The sequence below is a fragment of the Thunnus maccoyii genome, chromosome 8, assembly GCF_910596095.1.
Source record: "Thunnus maccoyii chromosome 8, fThuMac1.1, whole genome shotgun sequence".
NCBI lineage: Eukaryota > Metazoa > Chordata > Actinopteri > Scombriformes > Scombridae > Thunnus > Thunnus maccoyii.
In genome coordinates this window covers 12,529,072-12,551,696 of record NC_056540.1, presented here as the reverse complement: position 1 = coordinate 12,551,696, position 22,625 = coordinate 12,529,072, and the positions used below count along the sequence as shown (strand labels likewise).

The 22,625-nt window shown below is 39.2% G+C and overlaps 1 protein-coding gene across 1 annotated transcript; it reads left to right on the top strand.

Moving 5' to 3' along the window:
* The first annotated feature begins 637 nt into the window (after positions 1–637).
* Positions 638–21,846, top strand: ergic1 (endoplasmic reticulum-golgi intermediate compartment 1). The gene is made up of 10 exons (XM_042419562.1): positions 638–798; positions 8,651–8,712; positions 11,619–11,691; positions 12,189–12,283; positions 14,795–14,919; positions 15,497–15,601; positions 15,701–15,761; positions 15,995–16,095; positions 16,942–17,064; positions 20,435–21,846. Exons 1-10 carry the CDS (start codon positions 779–781, stop codon positions 20,540–20,542), a joined length of 873 nt encoding a protein of 290 aa, XP_042275496.1. The 5' UTR covers positions 638–778; the 3' UTR covers positions 20,543–21,846.
* Positions 21,847–22,625: the final 779 nt, after the last annotated feature.

Genomic DNA, 22,625 nt, shown 5'->3' with positions numbered 1-22,625 from the left:
TTAAAACTTTACTCAAGAAATGAAGCGGACACCAAGTGAGCACCCAAATTAGTGCATAATTACAGAAAAGCCCTAATGTGTAATGTGGTCCACTATTTTGTGCACATTTATTATGTTGTGTACATGAATTTGACAAGATATGTCATTTTATTCTATTTTCAGGATGCCTTTTTAACATCCTGCCAGGGAAAACAGATAGAAATGTGTTATACAGACTATTTGTAGCTCATTTAAAACGGTTTTGGTCTTTTCAAACGGACAAATAGAAAATAAATGATTAAAATAGTAGCCTAGTAATGTCACAAAATATCTATAAACTGCTTTTTATTTGTAAAAAAAAATAAAAATAAATGTAATTCACATTATTTAGTCAATTAAATACTATAGGCTACAGGCAACGTTCAAGGGCTGATTCTTATCCAATAAAACGATCCAAATTGTTGGAATACGTTCATTCTCCCTTATTTCTATTTACTTATTTAAGTTTTGGCTTTTTTTTTTTTTTTTTTTACAATTTCACATTATTTTACGCACAGATATGCACATTTAAAAGCTCTTAATATAAACTACAACATACAAAAACGATACATGGCTGTCAGAGGAAGCAGAATCACGGCTAACAGGAAGTAGCTCTCAGCCAATCGGATTTTGCAAAGCGTCCTAAGCTGACGTCAGCCCGGTACCGATGAACAACCGGCATAGGTGGAGAGAGAGCTGTATGGTTGCCCGTTGTTTGTAGCTTTTGTCCGCTAATCCCCCTGTCAAACGTGCAAGCATCATGCCTTTCGATGTCAGGAGGTAAGTACGGGGCTTCGCTTCGCTTTGGGTTCAGGTCTGCGGGGACGGCGGCGGTGTTTTGCGGTCTGCGAGCTCCGGATGAATTAACGGTTGGCAAAGCATCGTTTGCTAATGAGCCAGTCAAGAGTTGTAACAGGAGGGGCTCACATTTGGCATGAATGGGCTACATTGTTGTTGTGGGGGGGCGTTGAGGTTTTGTTGAGTCGGGGGAGTGATGCTCAGGTACGCCTCACGCGACTTTTTGTCTAGACCTGCGCATGTGCAGATCTACTCATTCATCCTGATGTTATATGCAAGACGTGAAACTGACAAACCACAGCAGTGTCAACATAGCTGCACGTTATAACTAAATAAATTGTTTAGTCTTGTTTAAAAATCAAAGCTGTATAAGTCTCCCGATCCACAGTAATCAATTAGTAGTCGGACTGAAGAATTAGTCGAAATGTGATAGAAATCGCAATATGGCCTCCTATTATTTGCAAGTTTCGCAATATTTGTTAAAGGTGAAATGTGTGTCAAAGTGCCATTTTCCTGGTCTACACATCATATTCTACAGACTTAAGAAAATATCTTTGTTTGGTACAGATCTCCACAAAACTTACACCATAATCATTTTTAACAATTTTTTCAATGACAATACGAATTATGAAGTAAAAATCATCATTTCCTCTAATATCGCAAATTATATCGCAGTTGCGATATAGTCAAAATAGATATTTGTTCAAAACTCATTCATCCCTAATTAGTTGCCTCTATTAAACAGTCAGAAATACACCTGAGTACTGAGTACATTACTATTCAGTGATTCTGTATTAATGATTGTGCAACAGGCATGAAGCTATTAGTCACACCTGTAGAGCTGTTGAAACTGTTAACAAAGCACACCCTGATCAAAATAAGGGACAGGATGTTTGCACTAAACCATTATGCAAACTATCAGGTAGTGGCAGATATTCACTTTATTGTGTCGGAATCGTTACATGGAGCTGCAGCGATTAGTCAGTTGACAGAAAATTATTTCTTTTAATAATCAAATAGTAATCATTTAAGTAATTTTTCAGGCAAAAGTGCCAGACATTTGCAGGATCTGTTGCTTTTCTTGGTCTTTCATTACTGTACATGTAATATTTTGAGGTTTTGGACTGTTGGTTGGACAAAATAAGACATGAGGACGTCACCTTGGACTCCAGGATGCTGTGATGGCAGTTTATTTATTTATTTATTTATTTTTTACCAATTTCTGATGTTAAATCGATAATAAAAGTAATCATTACTTGCAGCCCTAGTGACACGTTACATTTTCAATAACCATACTCATTCCTTAAATATGAATGAAAACTTCTTCAAAGTAAGAAATATAAACTAGTAGCGATGAAACAAACAACTTTTTCATCGATTATTCATCAATTATTAGATGAATAATTGATTAGTGTATATAAAATGTGAAAAAATAGTAAAATAAGTGCCCATCACAGCATCCCAGAGCACAATGCGACGGCTTCAAAGTTCGAAATAATCGACAATTATTTTTCAGTTAATCAACTAATCGCTAATGAGCTCTAAAAAGCAGATATCTCCTTAATAGATTAATCAGTAATGAAAATAATTATTAGTTTCAAAGATCACACACACAAACTGCCCCTCAAATTCATTACTGTTGCTCTTGTTTTGTGTAGAAAACACAGATGTGTTGCAATGTGAAAATGCATTTACCAACAGGCAGGATCTGGCGTAACTTGTTCGCACTACTACAACAGGTGATCCGTGTGTGTGTGTGTGTGAGTGTGGCAGCGGGTGTGTCATGGGGTTATGAAGTGGTCATGTCCTGCTGGGATGCTTCACTGACTCGGTGCCCTCATTATACAAAACCTGCATTGCAACAGTCCAACACGTCTCGATTGACCAACTAGCTGTTTGGAGGTTTCTCCAGAGTGTGTAACACCATCGATTACTGTAGATTACGCCATGCACTGAGGTGGTATGTATTCCCAGAATGCGTGGCTATTTTAGACTACTGAATATAGTAACCACATTAGAGGTAAGTTTAGGTGAATTTTAAAGAAGGCTGGTGTTATTCTATCTTTTTGTTATTATCAACAAATCCTCTAAAACCAGTAAAACCAGTATTATGTCAGTGCATCTCTCATTACTTCCTGTGTCTGTGATGCTGAACCACATTTACACCTACCAAACATATAAATCAAACAGGTCATACAGTAAATACATAACGGATTGGTACACATCTAGTGAGTATTTAGGTCAGCAGACGGGTGTATGTGGTGTTGACTCAAAATAAATTGCAATATGTGTGTGTTCATTGTAATGAAAGAACACGTCACTCAGCGCAACAATGTAACTTATGTACATGTTTTTAATAGATTTTGGACAACAATGGAGGCTTTTGATACACACATAATACTTGTTGGTAGGATTCATTTCACAAGATCTAGAGACTAAAATGTAGAATATCACCAGACGTATCTTTAAGAATGCATTAAAACATTTGAACTCAGACTGATACTGCGGTTTCTGCCAAAACACCAATAACTTGCTGTATTCTGTTCATACTATGTTTAGGCCTAATACAATGAATCTAGCAGTGTATTTTTGTCTTTTAAATAATAGTGTAATAGAAGTTTTGTATTGTGAGCCAAGTCAGAACATTGTTTTTGTTTCTTCCTGGGAATTCATATCCAGGTTAGCATTCAGTCTGTTTCAACGGACCAATTGATTATTTATTTCATCGACTTATATCAGTAAGAATCCACATTGAAGTTACTACAGAACAACTGAATCCCCATCCATGAACCAATCATCCATTAAGGCGAGTCTGAAACTGTTCAGGTCCTCTCAGAAACTTTTCTCTCGATTCGTAACCAGGGATTGGAAGATAAAAGATTTTATCGCGGATCGGGATAAAAAAACACTCACGATAAGTTGATATCCTCACATGAGTGACTTGAGAAAGCTGTCTAGCTCACTAACATACAGTCCTATATTGATTTCCTGACTTATTGTGAATCTGCATCTTTCCAGTCATTGTTAGATGATTTGTTTTTCACTAAAAAGGTTGTTCACCAAAAAAAAGATGTGTATCTGATCTGTGATGCAATAAAACTACTTTTTTCTTAACAAAATATAAGGTAAAATGATTCCAGTGTGTTTTAAGCATTTTTTGATGATTATCAGGATACCAGGATAATCATGACATGACATTTTCATATTGTCCCAGTTATCTGTTATTACAGAATGGTGCTTTTTACTGGTATTTCAGCAGTAGGACATAGTAGTAGCCTACATATGTTCCACACAGACAAAGATCAGATGATGAGGATTATGTCATTTACAATAACTGAACAGCAGCACCTCTGAATGAAGGAGTGACTACATGGAAGGCTTTTATCCCCAAGTTTAATGTACCCTCAGATTATGTCATGTATTGACACATGTAGGCCTTGTTTGGGCTGACCTGATGACGTAGTGTTTGCTCCTGTGACGATTAGATCATGGTGACTTTAGAGCTTCTTTCAGCACGGATGGTCACAGTGTTTTCTCAGCGTTCGTGGCAGATGAATATCTCTTAATCTTGACAGTGATGGCTGACTTATTTGCTGTTTGATACTGACGTACGCTTCCAGCAGATGACCTGATAGAAATCTATGTAAAGATGAAGATGTGTTGCTTATAACTGGTGATGTGAGATGATCGTGTGTGAGAAGAAGAACCTTAACTGTCAGTAATGTGGGTTTAACTCGGCTATACATGGAAGAGATGAACTACTGACTCACTCTGACTCATTTGCAAGATATGATTTATTTAGCAAGTCCCCCCCTTCTTTTAAAAAAGCAGCCCCTGCTTTCATTTCACGGTGTCTACAGAGCTGTGGTACAACATGTCCTTACTAATAACAAAACATCTGAGCCCCTTTTTACAGAAGACTGAGCAGGAGGAAGTGACGGTGAGATGTGTTGATGTAATTCAGGAAATTACAAACATCAACGATAGATAGACCGAGAGGAGAAGTCATTAGTCATTATAAGCCGACATTAATATTCAAGGTTACGAAATGTTCTGAGATGAGGAAATGAACTGAAACTGGTTTCACACCTCACCTAAAAATAAGTGTATCATGTGTATGAAAGCTTTTGTGCACTTCTGACAAAGTATATTTTAAAATATAGATTATGTATTACAATGCTAAAAAAAAGACTTCAGTGAATGTATTTCTTCACAATTGCCGTGTCAACTCACTGTAAATACTGCCTTACCACATTACATAACACATAAACTTATTTAAGTATAACAGATGTCAGCTTTTTTTTATTTTTTCATCTGGTGCTATGTACAGTACGATTTACTGTGTTCAATGATAGATTATTTGATCTGATCAGACTGAAACTGTACATTAAACTGTACATTAAATGGTACAAACCAGTACAGTGCAGTAGCTAAATCTTCTTCACTCTTTTGAATCTCAAGAAACACTTGTCTCTCATGGTCATGTTCATCAACCTTTTATGCTGTAAGGCCGAAACTTGATTGACTTTAATTGATGTGATCACATAATAAGCTTCTTTACCAATTCTTGTACACTTTCTGGCCTTCTTCAGTTTTTTTTCAGTGTTTTGTCAAACTGAATCTAATTTCATGGTTGTACTTGCCTCTCTTTATTATTCGGGACAAATATTTTTAAAAAAAGGTATTAAACTATTAAACTAAAACTTATTAATCTAAAACTTATTGTACATCTGTAACAGACGAATGAACATGTATTAATTCATCTCTTTGTTTTCCATCCTGACATGACAGTTGTGAAGTAAAACTTTCAGTATTTGCAGAGAGCTGCTCATCCCGAGGTCTCTCCAGGTTTAAACTGCAATACTGTGTTCAGTACTGATCCAACTCTAGTGTAACAGTGAGATGAGAAGAACATTTCATTATCATCTGTCTAATAAACCACAGCTCAGTCAGTCTACATCTGCTGGCCTCCACCCACGCACTACAGATGAAGATGAGCTTTTAGCTTCATCACGTGCAATAAAAAAAACAATGATTATAAATAAATACATTTATTTCAGTAAATCCTAATACCTCAATATTGAGATAATACTGTTATAATTATCATGACATTCATTTTGTGTCTATCACAAACCTGTAACTTAGACTGTAGCTCATACCTTGTGTCCAGATATATCCACTGTATCCAGTTGACACTATTTGCAGTTCACACGTAACCTCACTTTCCATCTTGCGTCTCGAGTAAGATTTTGTTTCCTCGCTCACTTTCGAATTTAGCAGTAGGAACGTGTGACCGCTAAATATACGTATTTGTGCTCATGCAGCTACCTCGCCTCACGTACAGACTTCAAAACTATGTTTCTGAGGTTGTTTCAAGGGTGATGAATGAAGTTTGAGCGTTTAAGAGTATCAGTATGTAAAAATGAAAAAAAATAAATTTAAATGTACAAATAAATAGTTTATATTTGTGTGATATAATATAACCAAGATCTATTCAATATGTGCTATTAAAGCAATATTCACACATAATAAAAATGTGTTGAAGTGAATGTAAATGAATTGAATTTAGGCCTGCAACTAGCGATTCTTTTCATTATTGATTAATCTGTTGATTATTTTCTTGATTATTTGATTTGGTCTTTTAAAAATGGTGAAAAATTTCAATCACTGTTTCCCAAAGCACAAGATACAACCTAAAATTTCCTGTTTTGTCCCAATAATGAAAAAGAAAGACTAAGACAGCACTGTAAATTGACTTTTGGAGAATTTCGAGTGCGGTCCTAGTCTTTCTTTTTAATTATTAACTACTTTAAGGATCCAGCATCTAGTTTCATGGTATTATTGTGAGTTGAGAGCGTTGTATCTTATTATTTTTTATCTTTCGTCCCAACCAACAGTCCACAACCCGAAGATATTCAGTTTACTATCATAGAAGTCTAAAGATACCAAAAAATATTCACATTTAAGAAGCTGGAACCAGAGAACTTTAGTATTTATCCATTATCGAAATAGTCTGCAATTCATTTTTTTGTCAATTGACTAATTTCTGCAGACCTTGAATTTACATTAATCCATACTAAATGTGCAAATAAAACATGTCATTGAGAAGTACACTTTCCTACAAGGATACACTTCAAGTGCACAAGTCTTATATTTGTAGAAGATCAGTGGCTTTTCTTTGAGATATAAATAGATTACATGTGATCAGTGTTTCATAGAGTTGCATTAATATACTTTTATATCTCCAAAACTTGCCAACCTGTTAAGAACTACTGTCTTGTTTCTGTCTTGATTTGAGTTTATCCAAACAAGATACTTTTCCTCACAGAGAAACCCACAGGAGAGCACGAAATCCTTCAACTGAGGTCAAAATGATGGATATCAACAAAACGAGAGTTTTGAGGCTTTCACATGACAATGGTATTTATCATTACAGGAGACTTGCTCCACCTGCCTGGCTGTCTGGAGGTCAGTGTGAGGAAGGAGACTCTGCCTCTGCACAGTTGAGGCTTAACACTCAGGAAGTGTTTGACTCTAGAAGTATTCTGATCCCGATGCAGAGCGAAAACTCCCTGAACTTCCCCCGTGCACCATATATCCTGCCAGGCTTACAAATGGCACACAGTGAGCTAATGGGTGCAGGAAGCTGAGAGAGAGAGATGCTGGTTAGGGGTTTTTTAGGATGCTGGGGGTCCTTGTGTTGCAGATAAAAACAAAAGCGAGGAGAGAGAGAGAGCGAGTGAAGCAGCGGGGTTTAGGCAGGACGGGAAGCCCACCCTCCTACTTCCTCCCCCACCCTGCATTGCATCAGCTGTGATTATTTCTCTGGCCGCTGTCGGTGGAAGAAATGCGAACAGATGTGACTGTTTTGGAAAGAGATGAGGAAGGAGAGTGTGAGGTGGAGGGGGGGGGGGGGGGATTGAGGAGAGGAGTGGGTGGTGCTTGCGCTGTCAGCGATGGAGTTTGGGTCGAAAATGTTTCACTGCCCAAAAAGGACATGCGCAAGAACTCGTGAACCTGAATAGTTTTAGTGTTAAGTAGCAGAATTTTTTTCCCCCCCTCTCAGCTCCCCAAATAGGCAACAACAGCATTTCACAAGTGGAGAGTTTATTGTGTCAGGTGGTAACGATCCTCCCCCCGTCTCTGATTCACCGATATACGCACAAGTTGGCTTTTCTGCAAATATCTTAAGGTGATAGAAAAATTCAAATGAAAGATTTAGATGAAATAAAATCCACAGTGCGATTGTGTCTCTGCTGGTGGTACCATGTGTTATTGTACTGTAGGTTCCGTTTAGTGCCAAGAAAACCAAACCATATAATTTGAGTTGTTGCAAGAGATGTGTTTATATTCCTTGGTCTCCTTTCACTGGTTTGTGTGTGTATGTATGTGTGTGTGTGTGTGTGTGTGTGTGTGTTTTTGTGGGCGTTGTGTTTCCGCGTTTATATGCTGAGTGTCAAAGACCTTTGTTGGGGTTAGGTCAGAATTACAAGGCACACATTAAAAGGAAGAGGTGTAACCCTCTCTGTTTGTGTGTGTGTGTGTGTGTGTGTGTGTGTGTTGTGTGTGTGTGTGTGTGTGTGTGTGTGTGTGTGTGTGTGTGTGTGTGTGTGTGTGTGTGTTGCGGCTGGCTGTCTGGGCCTGTATGTGTAATGGCCGAGGTCCAGAGCTAACATTCCACCACTCTTCTGTAATATCGCACAGCCTGATGGGTACAGAGTGTGCTTCTTTTCTCAGCACGTAGTGTTTACGTTTTCTTTTTTTTCTCACCCCCCCCACCCCCCACCCCCTTTCCCCTTCTTTTTTTTCTCCCTTTCTTCCTTTCTCTCCTCAGATTCGATATCTACAGGAAAGTGCCAAAAGATCTCACCCAGCCCACGTACACAGGAGCTTTCAGTGAGTGCACATTGTTTATATTTTGTTTAATGAAGCTTGAGTTTTCCAGTTACCCACCGGACACTGGACATTCCCTCAATGTTTGTTCTGCGGAGTGTATTTAGGATTTATTACTGAAAATTATGTAAAAATGTAGGCTTATTTGCTTTCTTGCAGAGAGTGAGCTGAGAAGATGGAACCACCCTCACAGGAATGTGTGATATCAATCTTCTCATCTAACTCTCGACAAGAACACAAATACGCATATTCACCAAGATGTTAAACGATTCCTTTCCATGTTTTTGTTCACACTATTCATAATAAACTTTGAAGCAATTTCATGAGCTAACATAGCCATGAATGGTCATAATAGCATAGTTTTTGTTACAGTGTTTCAATGTGTTTTCAATGTTGCTGTCATTTTAAAAGTGGGCAGCAGAAGAAACATTTAGACTTTCATCCAAATAGTACTTTTTTTGATTATCAGGGAACCTTTGTTTGTGTTTATGTCAACCACCGTTTGGCTGTCTCCACTGTCTGCAAAAGCTGCAGCTCTAACATGGCAAGAACTACTGTGAAAACGTTCTAACTCTAGCAGCAGGGGTAAAGAAGTGATGCTTCCGCGCAGGTGAACCTGTACCGTTTTCATCAAGTAAGCGAAACAGGTAGCAGTCACCGCTCAGTGAGGTGGAGACATTGAGGAACCGATTAGGAAGAAGGGAAGAGTTGACAGCTCATGTACCTGCCTGTCCCAGAACAGATGTACATCCTGACAGAGTCCGTCAGTGTGAGGTAGTAACCTGTTTTAGCACAGCTAGTATGATAAGAATGTTAATCGTCATGCTCTTTCATCGCCGCAGGCAACCTAGAAGTCGTCAGAGGAAACCTAAATAAATGCTTTTCCTGTCGGGTCATGTGTTCTCCTGCTAGTCTTCAATAACTCATTGTGTATTCAGGGATCATATTGATTATTCACCGCTTGATAGAATGCAAAACACCTCATGACACAGTTCTGCCTCGTCAAACGAAACTGATGACAGGATGGATAAGCGGCGCTGTCAATGAGTGGTTACCGGTTCGGAGCAGATTAGAAACAACCTTCCTGGATGACAAGGAAGAGAATGAAGTTGCTAAAGATATACGCCAGAGTTTCCACCCAAGAGGAAGTGGATGGAAGTTCTTTCTGTACTCGAGTCGACACCCTTCCTGTCTCCATCTACTGTCTACAGCGGTGAGGGCAGTGGGTTGATGTGGATATTAGACAACTGTTATTGCTTCACCCATAGCAGGTCAGATCACATTTTGGCTTGTGTGGTTCAGAGGCAACCAGAAACAGACTCCCCCCCCCCCTCCTCCCCATTCACAAAAGGTCAAATATTTGACCCCATCTGCTTTGTTATTCTGTTTTAGGGCCACATTCCACTGAGCTCAATTTTTACGGTATTTACTTTGAACAATACCTGTTTTTGCCGCAGCGGTTTCCGGAGCCCTTCTTGCTTTGGACGCAGCGCTTGTGTGTGTGTGTGTGTGTGTGTGTGTGTGTGTGTACATGTGTATAAATCTGTTGGTTGTATCTGATCTTTCTGTCATAATATTTGTGTGTGTCCTGCCTGCACTGATAGAAAAATTCTCATCTGTCTTTGGTTTTGTGTGGAAAATGGGCCGAAAACAGGCACATCTGATTACGGAAATACAAGGCTGGGCTCCGATGTCACCGACTGATTCATGGTGTTACTGTATCCGATTCTTTGTGTCACAGCTCTGAGAGAAAAAAAAAAAAAAAGAAAAAAAAAACTTCCCCTCTGTTAAAATGAAACAACTTTTTTTTTTTTTTGTTCCTGTGTGTGAGCAGTGGGAAGGATAAGTTAAAATAAAAAAACAAAAAAAACACTCATGTGATATCTTTTATAAATCATTTGGCTTGTCAGTATTTCCATTACAGTGGTGTTGAAGTTTAAATCAGAAGGTCATTACTCTGATCTTTAGTAATCCTCTCTCAGTATTGCGCCCTTTGAAGCTTCAGGAAGAATTACTGTACGAGTCTTTTGATGTCATAGCGACAATCCCTATTGTTAGTTAAACATTACCTTATGTAAAGCCTTCACCAGCCACAAGTTTGGCTGTGACGGTCTGCCAACCACAAGGTCATGTGACTGTATGATCCTAGGAGACTGTTGCCACGTAAACACACCTCACCTGCTGAGCGAGAGCTTTCTAACCGACGCTCTCGTCATACCAGATAGACCACAGTAGCGCAGACAGATCAGTTCCCCTCCGTTTTTATCTTAGTAAACACATGACAACGTTTTATGTGACCCTTTGGCTGATTAGTTTGACATCTGAAATGAAACAGACAGCCTGGCCTCTTCTCCTTTTAAGCTCAGACTTTATTTTGGCTCCGAATGAACAAGAGTACTTATAATTGAAGGTTAATATTCCTAATTTGGTACGCTTTCTAGCTTTTAATGAAATTCTGCTCTGTTAAGCTGTTACGTAGGAGCCATTTTTGGTCCCTGTGATTGTCAGTGTTTGAGTTTGTCTCAGGAAGGAAACTTAAAATGAGCTATTGGTAGGACTTCTGTAGCATGACCTCACCTCTCTCAAAGCAGATATGCTGTAATGGCTGCCTGTTGTGCTGGTATTTAATGTGTAATTAGTGTAGGAGGGTCTCTTAAAAACCTGCGTAATGGCAGGCTTAACACCATCAGTAAAATAGCTATTTAGGGAAAAAATTTTTACAGCAGATGTGATTTCATTAATGTCAATAGCTTAGGTCAGCCATGCCCAGCTCAATTTGGTTTGCATCATCCCTTGAAATACTGGTGTAACTCGAGATTAATGTGCAATACTTGCCATATGTAATGACCCGACTGTGTCTGAAGTTTAAACAAAGTGCTCATTCTAACTTTCTTCCTCTCTGCCCACAGTTTCCATCCTCTGCTGTGTCTTCATACTCTTCCTGTTCCTGTCTGAGCTGACGGGATTCATAGCCACTGAAATGTAGGTATCAAGGCATTAAATCTCTGTGTAAGCGCATATCTCATAATATCCTGTAGGTGAAACACACTTCATCAACATACAGGTCCTTTGAACAGGGCCTGCAGTCTGAAATACACAAGACAGGGACTTAATCATGAATGTCAATGCCCTCATTATGATGTATGCTGCCCTGCCTGTGTCGTAACCAATGAATGGAGGCAATTTTCTTACAGGAAATTGGCTTTGTGCATGCGTCAGCCTCCTGGCGATGTGTAATAAGGGATGACTTGGGGAGGGTGTAACAGGAAGGAAATTACACTGACAGCTATACACAAATGCGCTGTCCTAGCAATTTGGCAAAAGATGAATCCCCAACTGTTTAAATGGTGTGCGAAGAACATGTTTTGGGGGGGAGAAGATTGTGTTTTTCAGACTCAGATTAGCTTCTTTTACTGTCATTAAAAGTTTGTATGAAATGTCTAACTGCTTTCTCTTTTTCTCTTTCTTCTGTCACACAGTGTAAATGAACTGTATGTGGATGATCCTGATAAAGACAGTGGTGGGAAGATAGATGTGAGTTTAAACATCAGTTTGCCAAACTTACACTGTGATTGTGAGTATATACATAATATATACATATATAAAACTCTCAATTTCTCTGCACTACACTTCCTGTTTTGTATGTTTTCCTTTTCATATTGTTATTGGCCTCTTTTATTACTTTGTTTTGTTCCTTGCTGTTCTTATCAGGCAGTATCACGCTTGCATCATCCGCAATGCCCTATCATTTAACACGGCATATTGGAAAAAGATAAATGATTCCCTAGATAAAGACTCTCTTAATGATTTGTTTACCCGGCTGTGTTGTGGCATGCTTCTAGATAACGCTAGACTTTAGCCCAGCCTCCAGTCTGCGTCGCCTCTATTTGATCTCGTGCTTGCCACACGGTCGCGATCTGTTTTCGACACAAAGTTGCCTCCGCTGGCTCCATCTACTGTACTTCGATGTCAGGAGTGGGCAGGGCGGCTGAACTGTGCCAAGACAGAGAGCAGTCACTGGTTATTTGCTCATCATGACTCCCCACAGAAAGTATGCCCAATGACAAATCAAACAGGCAACTGGAGCGCACACACACACACACACACACACACACACACACACACACACACACCACATCCTTGGGGCACATTGGCGAGGCTCGGGCAGCGCAGAAAACGCACACATTGGTTCACTTCGAGCCATATCCAAAAATGGCAAAGCTAATAAATGCTCGTGTGAAAAATTAAGTCCAGATTTCTGCGAGAGAGAGAGAGGCTTTGGCATGCAGTCACGCAGCTGCTGGCCATGTGTTTAGACGAGCTCACTCATGGCATGCCTAAACAAAGGCCGTTTCCAATTAAAGCTCTTGATGATTGTGTGTATGGTGGTTTTGTTTATTTGCAGACTTTTCTTTTCTTTTTTTTTTTTTTGGTGCAAAAATGTGGGGGCCCTCTTACTGTAAATACCAGCTCAAACACGTTGGTTTAACCAGACTACAGCTGCAATGTAATGAGATGAAAATGTTTCCCGTCCCCTTCTTCTTCTCCCAGCGAGTTAATATTGTACATCAGTTTATTTTCCAGTCTTCCAAACAGGTTGTCATCCATTACAAATTTACTCAGATGGAGAAATCATTTCATTATGGAAAGCTGGCATTTCCATCTCTTTTTTTACTATTTATCTGCTGCACTGCGCTGCGCTGTTCCAGAGTTAAACACCGTCTCCCTTCACTGACCTTTACGGGTTGCCAGGTCTTTATTTGTGACTTCATGGAAAAGCAGAACCGCGTGTTATAACCTTATAATAATTTCCCCCCCCACGCCCCCACTCCCCACCCCCACCCCGGATCCACTTCACGTGAACACACTTCTAAATGTCTTAAAAAGGAGAAACAACCAGCACGCACACACACACACACAGCAGCAGCAGACTTAACTTATATTTGTGTGCTGTATTTTGAGATCCAGGGTAGACTTGGGGAGGGGGTTTGAAGTTGTCTTGAATGTCAAAGGTCAGACAGACGGCATGTGGAGGTTTTAGCACAGATCCAGCAGACGATTCTCTCTGCGCTGCTAGCCAACACATTGCCAGCCTCTGAAAATAGGCCACTGCCAGTGTGCCAACACACGGCGGCCTGCAGGAGGGAGGTCTAGATGGAAAAACACAGACAGAGAGAGGGCGGCTGAGTGATACTGACAGCAGAGGTGGTCTGTTTGGACTTTGTGTATTTACTTTGTGGGTCATACTCTGCAGTGATACTCAGAATTTCCCTCTTTTATTCTCCTCTTTCTCTATTGATTAAAAAAGTTGTTTTTTTTTTGAATGTGAAAAGAAAAAGGCCCCAACTAAAGATTATTTTCACTATTAGTCAATCTATTTTTTATTTGTTTGATTAATCATTTGGTCTTTAATGAGTCACTAAATTGGAACACATGTCTATCACAGATTAGTGACGTCTTCAAATAGCTTGTTTTGTGCGACCGACAGTCCAAAACTCAAATATTCTCTTTGTGATTATTTTGCGACTGAGCACTTGGGTAAACTTTTTATTTTAGTTTTTATTATTACTTTGTTATTCTGAGCTTAAAGACTAAAGAATGAAACAATTTTGATAATCAATTAAATAATTTATTAAGAAGTCTGCTTCCTGCTTTTCAAATATGAAGATTTGCTGCTTTTCCTCTTATCTTAGGGGTTTTGGATTGTTAATTGGACCAAACAAGCAATTTTAAGACGCCACCATGTGCTCTGGAAACATGTGATTGGCATTACTGATTATTTTTAAAAATGTTTTGGACTAAACTTAAATCATGAAAATAATAAATAGATGAATCACTAATGAAGATAATCCATAGTTGCAGGGCTGGTTTGGTATTTTTGCATCATAAATGAGATGAACAATTAGTCGATTCTCAAAATTGTTGTTGATTCATTTTATATTGATTCGTCAATCAACTAATCACTAGAAAAATAAAAAAAATTGTAACGAGCAGAACACACTGTATGACCACTTTGCCTCACATTCTTTCTAATTCACTGTACATTTTATTTCTCTCCTCTTGTTTTTGCCTTGTTTTTTTACAGTGGTGGGTTTGGACATCCAGGATGAAATGGGCCGCCATGAGGTCGGTCACATAGATAACTCGATGAAGGTTCCCCTCAACCAGGGAGACGGTTGTCGCTTTGAAGGAGAGTTCACCATCAACAAAGTAAGGCCTCATCGTGCAGTGGATTGGAGAAGAATAACTCACCCTTACTGCAGGAATTACTTGCTTTAAGTGGATGATTCTCTTCAGAGAAAGACAAAAGTGCTCTGTTTTGTGCTCAGTAAGCGGATAAGAGGCCTGACATTTTGTGGGACAAGCTCTTTCACTGTACTGTATGTTTATTTGACTTGGACTTGAGTCCAGTCTGAGAACCTGCTTCCTCCTCAAGTCTAAATTGAGTTACGTTAAATGGGATCAGTTTCATATGACAGTGCACTGCAGCCTGGACCCTGCGGAGCCCCGTTTGTCCCATTGCGTGCGTCAGTCTTTCCAGTACATTTAAAATGATTAACCCAGCAGTTGTACATTTAACACTCTCGCTCATGGAATAATTGGAAAAATGTTAAACATGTTAAGTGGGTAGATTTGTCTTCCGGAGACATTTAGTTTCCGACTGACTGTGCGTGTGTATCCAGACTTGGTCATTAGTTAACTAAATGTGTTGCAGGTGCTCATAGTGTCACTGACACAAACTTACGTAGCTCTGCATGTGTGTGTATGTGTCTATGTGTGTCTTTAGGTGCCAGGAAACTTCCACGTGTCGACACACAGCGCTACAGCTCAACCTCAAAGCCCTGACATGACCCACATCATCCACAAGCTGGCCTTTGGAGAAAAGCTGCAGGTGGAGATGCACACTTTGACTCAAACACGCACCTAGAAAAACAGATGCACAGCAGATAAGATCTATTAAGGTTAAACTCTGATCACTTTTCCCTCACAGGTTCGAAAAGTCCAAGGCGCCTTCAATGCGTTAGGAGGAGCTGACAAGCTGTCATCTAATCGTACGTACGCATGCTGCACCTGCACCCAGCATTACTACTATGTGACATTAATTCTAGTCTGCATGCCAACATGAGATGATGCAATGATATGTGACGCTGAATGGAAACTCGAATCAGACAGCTGACACTGCAGACAGAATGGCTCCAGCGAGTTACGTCATTATCAAGACTGCATCCGTTTTTGGGCACTGAAGAAGCCTTTTTTATTAAAAATAACTTTATTTCCCTTGCAGCTCTGGCTTCACATGACTACATACTGAAGATCGTTCCAACAGTTTATGAAGACCTGTCAGGCAAACAGAGGTTCTCCTACCAGTACACGGTAGCCAACAAGGTGCTGTATCCCTGTGATTAAGCCTCTTTTTCCTCTCCTTCTTTCCCGTTAGGTCATATGTTTTTTATGCACTTGTCATGGAAGCAGTGGGACTGTCCCAACATATGGCCAGAGCATGTATCACCGTGTTAACATGTGCACTCACCCGGAAGTGAAAGCTCACCCCCAGTGATTGGAAACGTTCCCTAGATGTCAACAAACCATAAACACATTTCCTAGAACTCTGTTGACTGACAGCTGGGTTTGAAGTTTGGAATAATAACAGTGCAGGTCAGCTGTGAAGCGGGAAGGATGAGGGCCTGAGAAAAATGTTCCGAAATCTCATTGCCAAAACATAAATAAAGGTCCAGCTGACTCACACATCAGTGCCTGAAGTGGAGAAATTATATTTATTTTTTTCATGTTGAATTTATGAATATTGTCAAATGTATAATTCAGGTAAATTAGGATAGATTTTTGCAGAAATGTCATTTGTATAAACTCAGTGATAGTCACTTCATCACATGACAATAACTCACAACACATCACCCCCTCCCACTTACTTCATCTGACTTTTATTCAGCCAAGATTCATTTTTAATGAATCATTTCTGGCTTTAGAGTGACTTATCTGAAACCAATTTTGTAATGACTCATAAACAGCACCGCCACCACCGGAGATAAGGATGAAATTACAGATCAATCTGTAATTTCATCCTTTCATTTAGAGCAGTTTCTCTAAATGGATTTCTAAACATAATGGGATTAAGTGCCTCATTGTTGATTAAATAGATTCCCTTGCCAGTCGCAGCTCCAAAACACATTAAAATTTGTAACACAGTCTCTCTTGCTTTTTCTTTTTTTCCAGGAATATGTTGCTTACAGCCACACGGGCAGGATCATCCCGGCCATCTGGTTCCGATACGACCTCAGTCCAATCACAGTCAAGTACACAGAGAGGAGACAGCCCCTGTACCGCTTCATCACAACAGTGAGTGAATTCTGCTCTGGGTTTTACTGGTCAGAAATCCTTTAATTATAGTGTAGTATAGTATTTAAATTCAATACCTTTTAAAGGATAAGTTCACAATTTTCCAAGTCTATCTTAAAACAATAGTCAGTTACCCAAAGTTTATCTGGAGATAATATGAGGCTTCAGCCGTCTGAGTCAGTCAAATAAAGTGGATTTCTTCCACAGTTAGTCATTTAAGTAAATAATTTCCTCTTTGTCTCTCAGCGGATAGTGTTTTCCTGGTCAGCTGCAATGGAAAGGTCGTAACAAAAGAGACAATTTGGCACTAAAAAGACAACTTTGAAAGACATTGACGTAAATTGAAAGATTTGACTCATTTGGCTGGCTGAAGCTTCACATTAGCTTCAAATAAACTTTTAAATACACTTTTGCACAGAAGGAGGACTGTGGATTTTGTCCTCCATCACTTACATTGTAAGTGCATTATGAAGGGATCTTCTAATTTAGAGGCTTCAGTCTTCTGAGTCAGTCAAATAAAGTGAATTTTCCCACAATTAGTCTTTTAGGTAAAAAAGTTCCCTCTTTGTCTTGCGGTGGATGTGTTTTCCGGTCAGCTACATTTGAAAGGTCGTAACTAAAGAGAGAATTTGGCACTAAAAAGGCAGTAACATTGAAAGATATTGACTTGATTTGACTCATCTTGAATTTTTAAATACACTTTTGCACAGAAGGAGGGCTGATTATTTTGTCCTCCAGCACTTACTTTGTAAGTGCATTATGAAAGGATCTTCTAATTTAGAGGCTTCAGTCGTCTGAGTCAGTCAAATAAAGTGGATTTTCCCACAATTAGTCTTTCAGGTAAAAAAGTTCCCTCTTTGTCTTGCGGTGGATGTGTTTTCCGGTCAGCTACATTTGAAAGGTCGTAACTAAAGAGAGAATTTGGCACTAAAAAGGCAGTAACATTGAAAGATATTGACTTGATTTGACTCATCTTAAATTTTTAAATACACTTTTGCACAGAAGGAGGGCTGATTATTTTGTCCTCCATCACTTACATTGTAAGTTCATTATGAAGGGATCTCTTAATGGCCAGTATGAACAGGAGGAATGATTACAGCAAGAAGAACATGTGTCAATGTTCATTTGGGCTCCTGACTGTTGTTTTAGGACAGACTTGGAAAATTGTGACCCTGTCTTTAAAGGTCTCAAATAGAGTAAAGGTAAGGATTTAAGGTTTTAAACATCATCTTAAAGCAGCACTGATTATATTTTTTCCATTAACCATGGAAAAAATGACTAATGTGAAAGGAGTGTTTTGTAGTGACAAAATCATAGAGAAATATCACCTGACTCAGCAAATGCTCTCAGCTCTATGGAATGTGTTAGCGTCTTTTAGCTTATTATTATGGTTTTACATACCACAACTTGTTTTGTGTCACTCATCACTCATAAGACCGTCAGACACAGACGGCAGCTGTTTTCATCAAAAAGCTTCTAAACAAAACCCCACAGCAGACAAGCTAAAGACTAGCTGGTGAACTTAGCGGAACATTTAGCAGCTAAAGAGACAGATATTTTCCTCAGGTGTTTGGTGGAGAGTAAAACAGACCTAACAGGAGAGTGAATACTGGATTTACATTAGTCAGGTGCCCAAATGAACACTGAAGCAGGTTTTACTCACTGTAATCATTCCTCCTGTTCATACTGACCATTAAATGACCACCTCCAAACATGCTTACAATGTAGGTGATGGGAAACAAAATCCATAGTCATCTTAAACAAAAATGTATTAAGTTTTTCTGAAAATAATATGAGGCTTCAGTCGTCTGAGTCAGTCAAATAAAGTGGATTTTCCCACAATTAGTCTTTCAGGTAAAAAAGTTCCCTCTTTGTCTTGCGGTGGATGTGTTTTCCTGTCAGCTACATTTGAAAGGTCGTAACTAAAGAGAGAATTTAGCACTAAAAAGGCAGTAACATTGAAAGATATTGACTTGATTTGACTCATCTTAAATTTTTAAATACACTTTTGCACAGAAGGAGGGCTGATTATTTTGTCCTCCATCACTTACATTGTAAGTTCATTATGAAGGGATCTCTTAATGGCCAGTATGAACAGGAGGAATGATTTACAGCAAGAAAAACATGTGTCAATGTTCATTTGGGCTCCTGACTGTTGTTTTAGGACAGACTTGGAAAATTGTGACCCTATCTTTAAAGGTCTCAAATAGAGTAAAAGTAAGGATTTAAGGTTTTAAACATCATCTTAAAGCAGCACTGATTATATTTTTCCATTAACCATGGAAAAAATGACTAATGTGAGTTTTTTGTAGTGACAAAATTATAGAGGAGTATCACCTGACTCAGAAAATGCTCTCAGCTCTATGGAACGTGTTAGCATCTCTTAGCTTATTATTTTAGTTTTACATCCCACAACTTATTATTTCGTGCCACTCTCATAAGACCGTCAGAGACAGAAGGCAGCTGTTTCAATCGAAAAACGTCTACAAAAAAGCCCTGTATGCTTTGTGACCAGCAAAACAAACAGCAGACAAGCTAAAGACTAGCTGAGACTTAGCGGAGCATTTAGCAGCTAAAGAGCCACATATTTCCCTCAGGTGTTTGGTGGAGAGCAAAATAGAGCTAACAGGAGAGTGAATACTGGATTTACATTAGTCAGATGGTTATAAAACACAACTCCAAATGAATGCTAATGTTACTGCATGTCTGCTTTATGTGCTCAAAGGCAACTGTATGCTAACACATACACTTTAACAACTTAATAAGCTGATAATATGTCAGTGTTTTGTTTACAGCTTGTTGTTTTGCCCCCAAGTGGTCAATCTATCAGTTAGTGCAGATTTAATGTAAGAAATAACTTTTCTTTTTGGGTAAGAAACTATACTCTAGCTTTTTTTTCGTCTGAGGTTTCTTTTCTTTTTTTTTTGGCCTCATAAAAGGTCTTTTAAATTTAAATTTAAGTTTTCCTCTGCCTCCACTCCCCACCTGACCCTGTTGGGAAAGGAATTTTGGCTAAGAAGCTACCACCTCATCGGGACAGTCTCCTTCTGACTGATAATGAGGTCAGGATTAAATTGGCTGCTTAGCTGATGAGGTATACCATTATTTGTCTTTCGTGTTGTTTAGGTCTGTCATGACTTTAAGGCATGGGCAGGAGATGAGTGTGCTCATAGTGTGATCATGAGTCATGGCTCAAGATTGTGAGTCAAGCTGCAGCAGAGCTCTTTGCTGGATTCCAGCACATTCTGAGATGTCATTGTAATATATCATTGTGATTAAAACCAGCTGATATTGAGCCATTTATAACCACAGAAGAAAATACCGAAAGCTTTCAAACAGTGAGTCTGATGGAGTGAATTGTTTTCTGTAGATCTGTGCCATCGTTGGAGGGACGTTCACAGTCGCAGGCATCATTGACTCCTGTATATTCACCGCTTCAGAGGCCTGGAAGAAGATCCAGATAGGAAAAATGTCCTGAGGACTGCTCCTCAACCCGCCCTCACGTCTTATTTATAAGTACAAAGTACCTAGCCTGTTAGCTAAATCCAATCCTGCTCGAACCAGCTTCCTTGTGGATGACCAATGAAGTGGCTCCGGCACTCGATCTAACTAACAGGCTACATGGCCGCATCTCCGTTAACGAAGCTCCTCTCAGTGCTCCATCTGCTCTGGTGACGTGTGGACGCTGACTATCACATGTCCGCTTCCTCCGTCTTCATTGTCCGGAGAGGAGAGGGAAGCTCTTGTGTTACTGTGGAGATGAAGTCTAAAGTACCGTGTGTGTCAGGGTACAACCAGTATGGGTATTTGAAGGCTGCAGCTAATATTTTTTTAGAATGAAGTAAATGAAAAAAAAAAAAAAATTACATTTTGTGCTGAAATTCAAAATTTGAATCATAGCACCAAGACACAAATCTGTCCACTCCATATATAATCAATCATAGGGAAATTTTGGATTCATGGGTGAAATTAAATTGTATGATTTACTGTTAAATCACACAATTTCCTGTGTCTGGATCCCCTAATACTGCAAAAGGGAATAGTAATTTGGAGGAAGTGTTGTGTGGGTGTCTAAACCTGTACGTGGCACAAATGACTGAACTCTAAAGTGTTCCTGTTACTTACACTGTCTATTAAACTTTTGTACTATGTGACATGATATTTTTTTCAGCTCATCTCCCATTTTTATCTCCAGTATTCAAACTGTGTGCCTTTAGGTTTACTGTTCCACAACCAAGTTATCACCTGCTCTCATTCTGTTTGTCAGTGGCTGCCACTAAAAGCAGTGTTTTCACAGGTTCTTTCATGCATGTTACAACTACAGCATCTGTGTAGATTCAGGTTACAGAGCTTTCTTTTTCAATACAGTGATCATTGTTTACCTTTCTGTCCATTTGTACCAAATCTTAAATGTTCCTTGTTTGAAATATGTGCTGAAAAGAGACTTTGTCGTTGGATTTCAGGGCTTGCCAAAAATGTAGTGAATGTTTAGTTTTTTTTCTCTGAGACAAATTGATTTATTTAGATTTATTTTACATGGTACATGAATCTGTTGACTGTTATTTTAAATGAAGTTGTTAAGAGAGATTTTGTAAGCCAAGAGGTTTTTTTTGTTTTTTTTTCTTTTATACTGTTGTAACCACAGCTTTTCTGATCAAGGACAGTGATAATCACAAACCCTCAGAACCGGTCTTTTTACTCTAAAGGTCATCCATTTCATGTCCTGTCTCAAATTACTCTGTAATGCTATGTGTTCCTCAAGTAAAGGCACCATAGAAGTTATTGTTGTTTGCTTCATGTTTTCAAGTTGCTCTAAACTGCCTCCAGTTTATTTCCTGTTTAAACAGGTTTCATTTTGAGTGTAACTGCTCTTGTGACAGTTTATTTTTGGATAGATGTGACTAACACATCTCCCTTTGAAGTCTGATTTACATACCTCAAAATTGAGATTTGACGAAGATTTTATTTTTATGGCTGGGGGCAGAAATTGGTTGATTTTTATAATAAAACTTTAAATAGTGGACTTATGGTGATCAGATTGTAGAGGGAAGTAAACTACTGTTATAAAAGACAATTATTTCAATTCAAAGTTGCCAGTTAAAAGCCCTTTTTCCACTTGAAACAGTCCAGTTTACCTACATTTCTCCAGGTACCCCTATCAACGATCGTTCGCAGAAACTGAAAATGGAACCTTTGCACTTCTCAATTCGTAGCATTAACTTGTGTAAGTGTGTGTCTGTGTGTGTATAAAGTGGACTTTGCACCCAGACACTGCTCACTTCCGTCAACTGGTAGCCAGAGTCAACACAGTGCAGGCAGGTTGTCATTTGTGATGTGAGCATGCAAGAGGGTGTTAAGTTGTCAGAGCTGTCATCATGCTTACGTCCGGCTCTGATAAGAGGTGCTTAGTGTGACTCACTCCTTTATTCGCCCTACATCCCTCTGTTTACCTTCGTCACTTATTCCTTGTTCTGGGTGTCATGTAGCCGAGCATCTCCACCTCCACTGAGTGACACGGATCGACAAATATATGCACATTTCGTTGATTGGTCCATTGTATG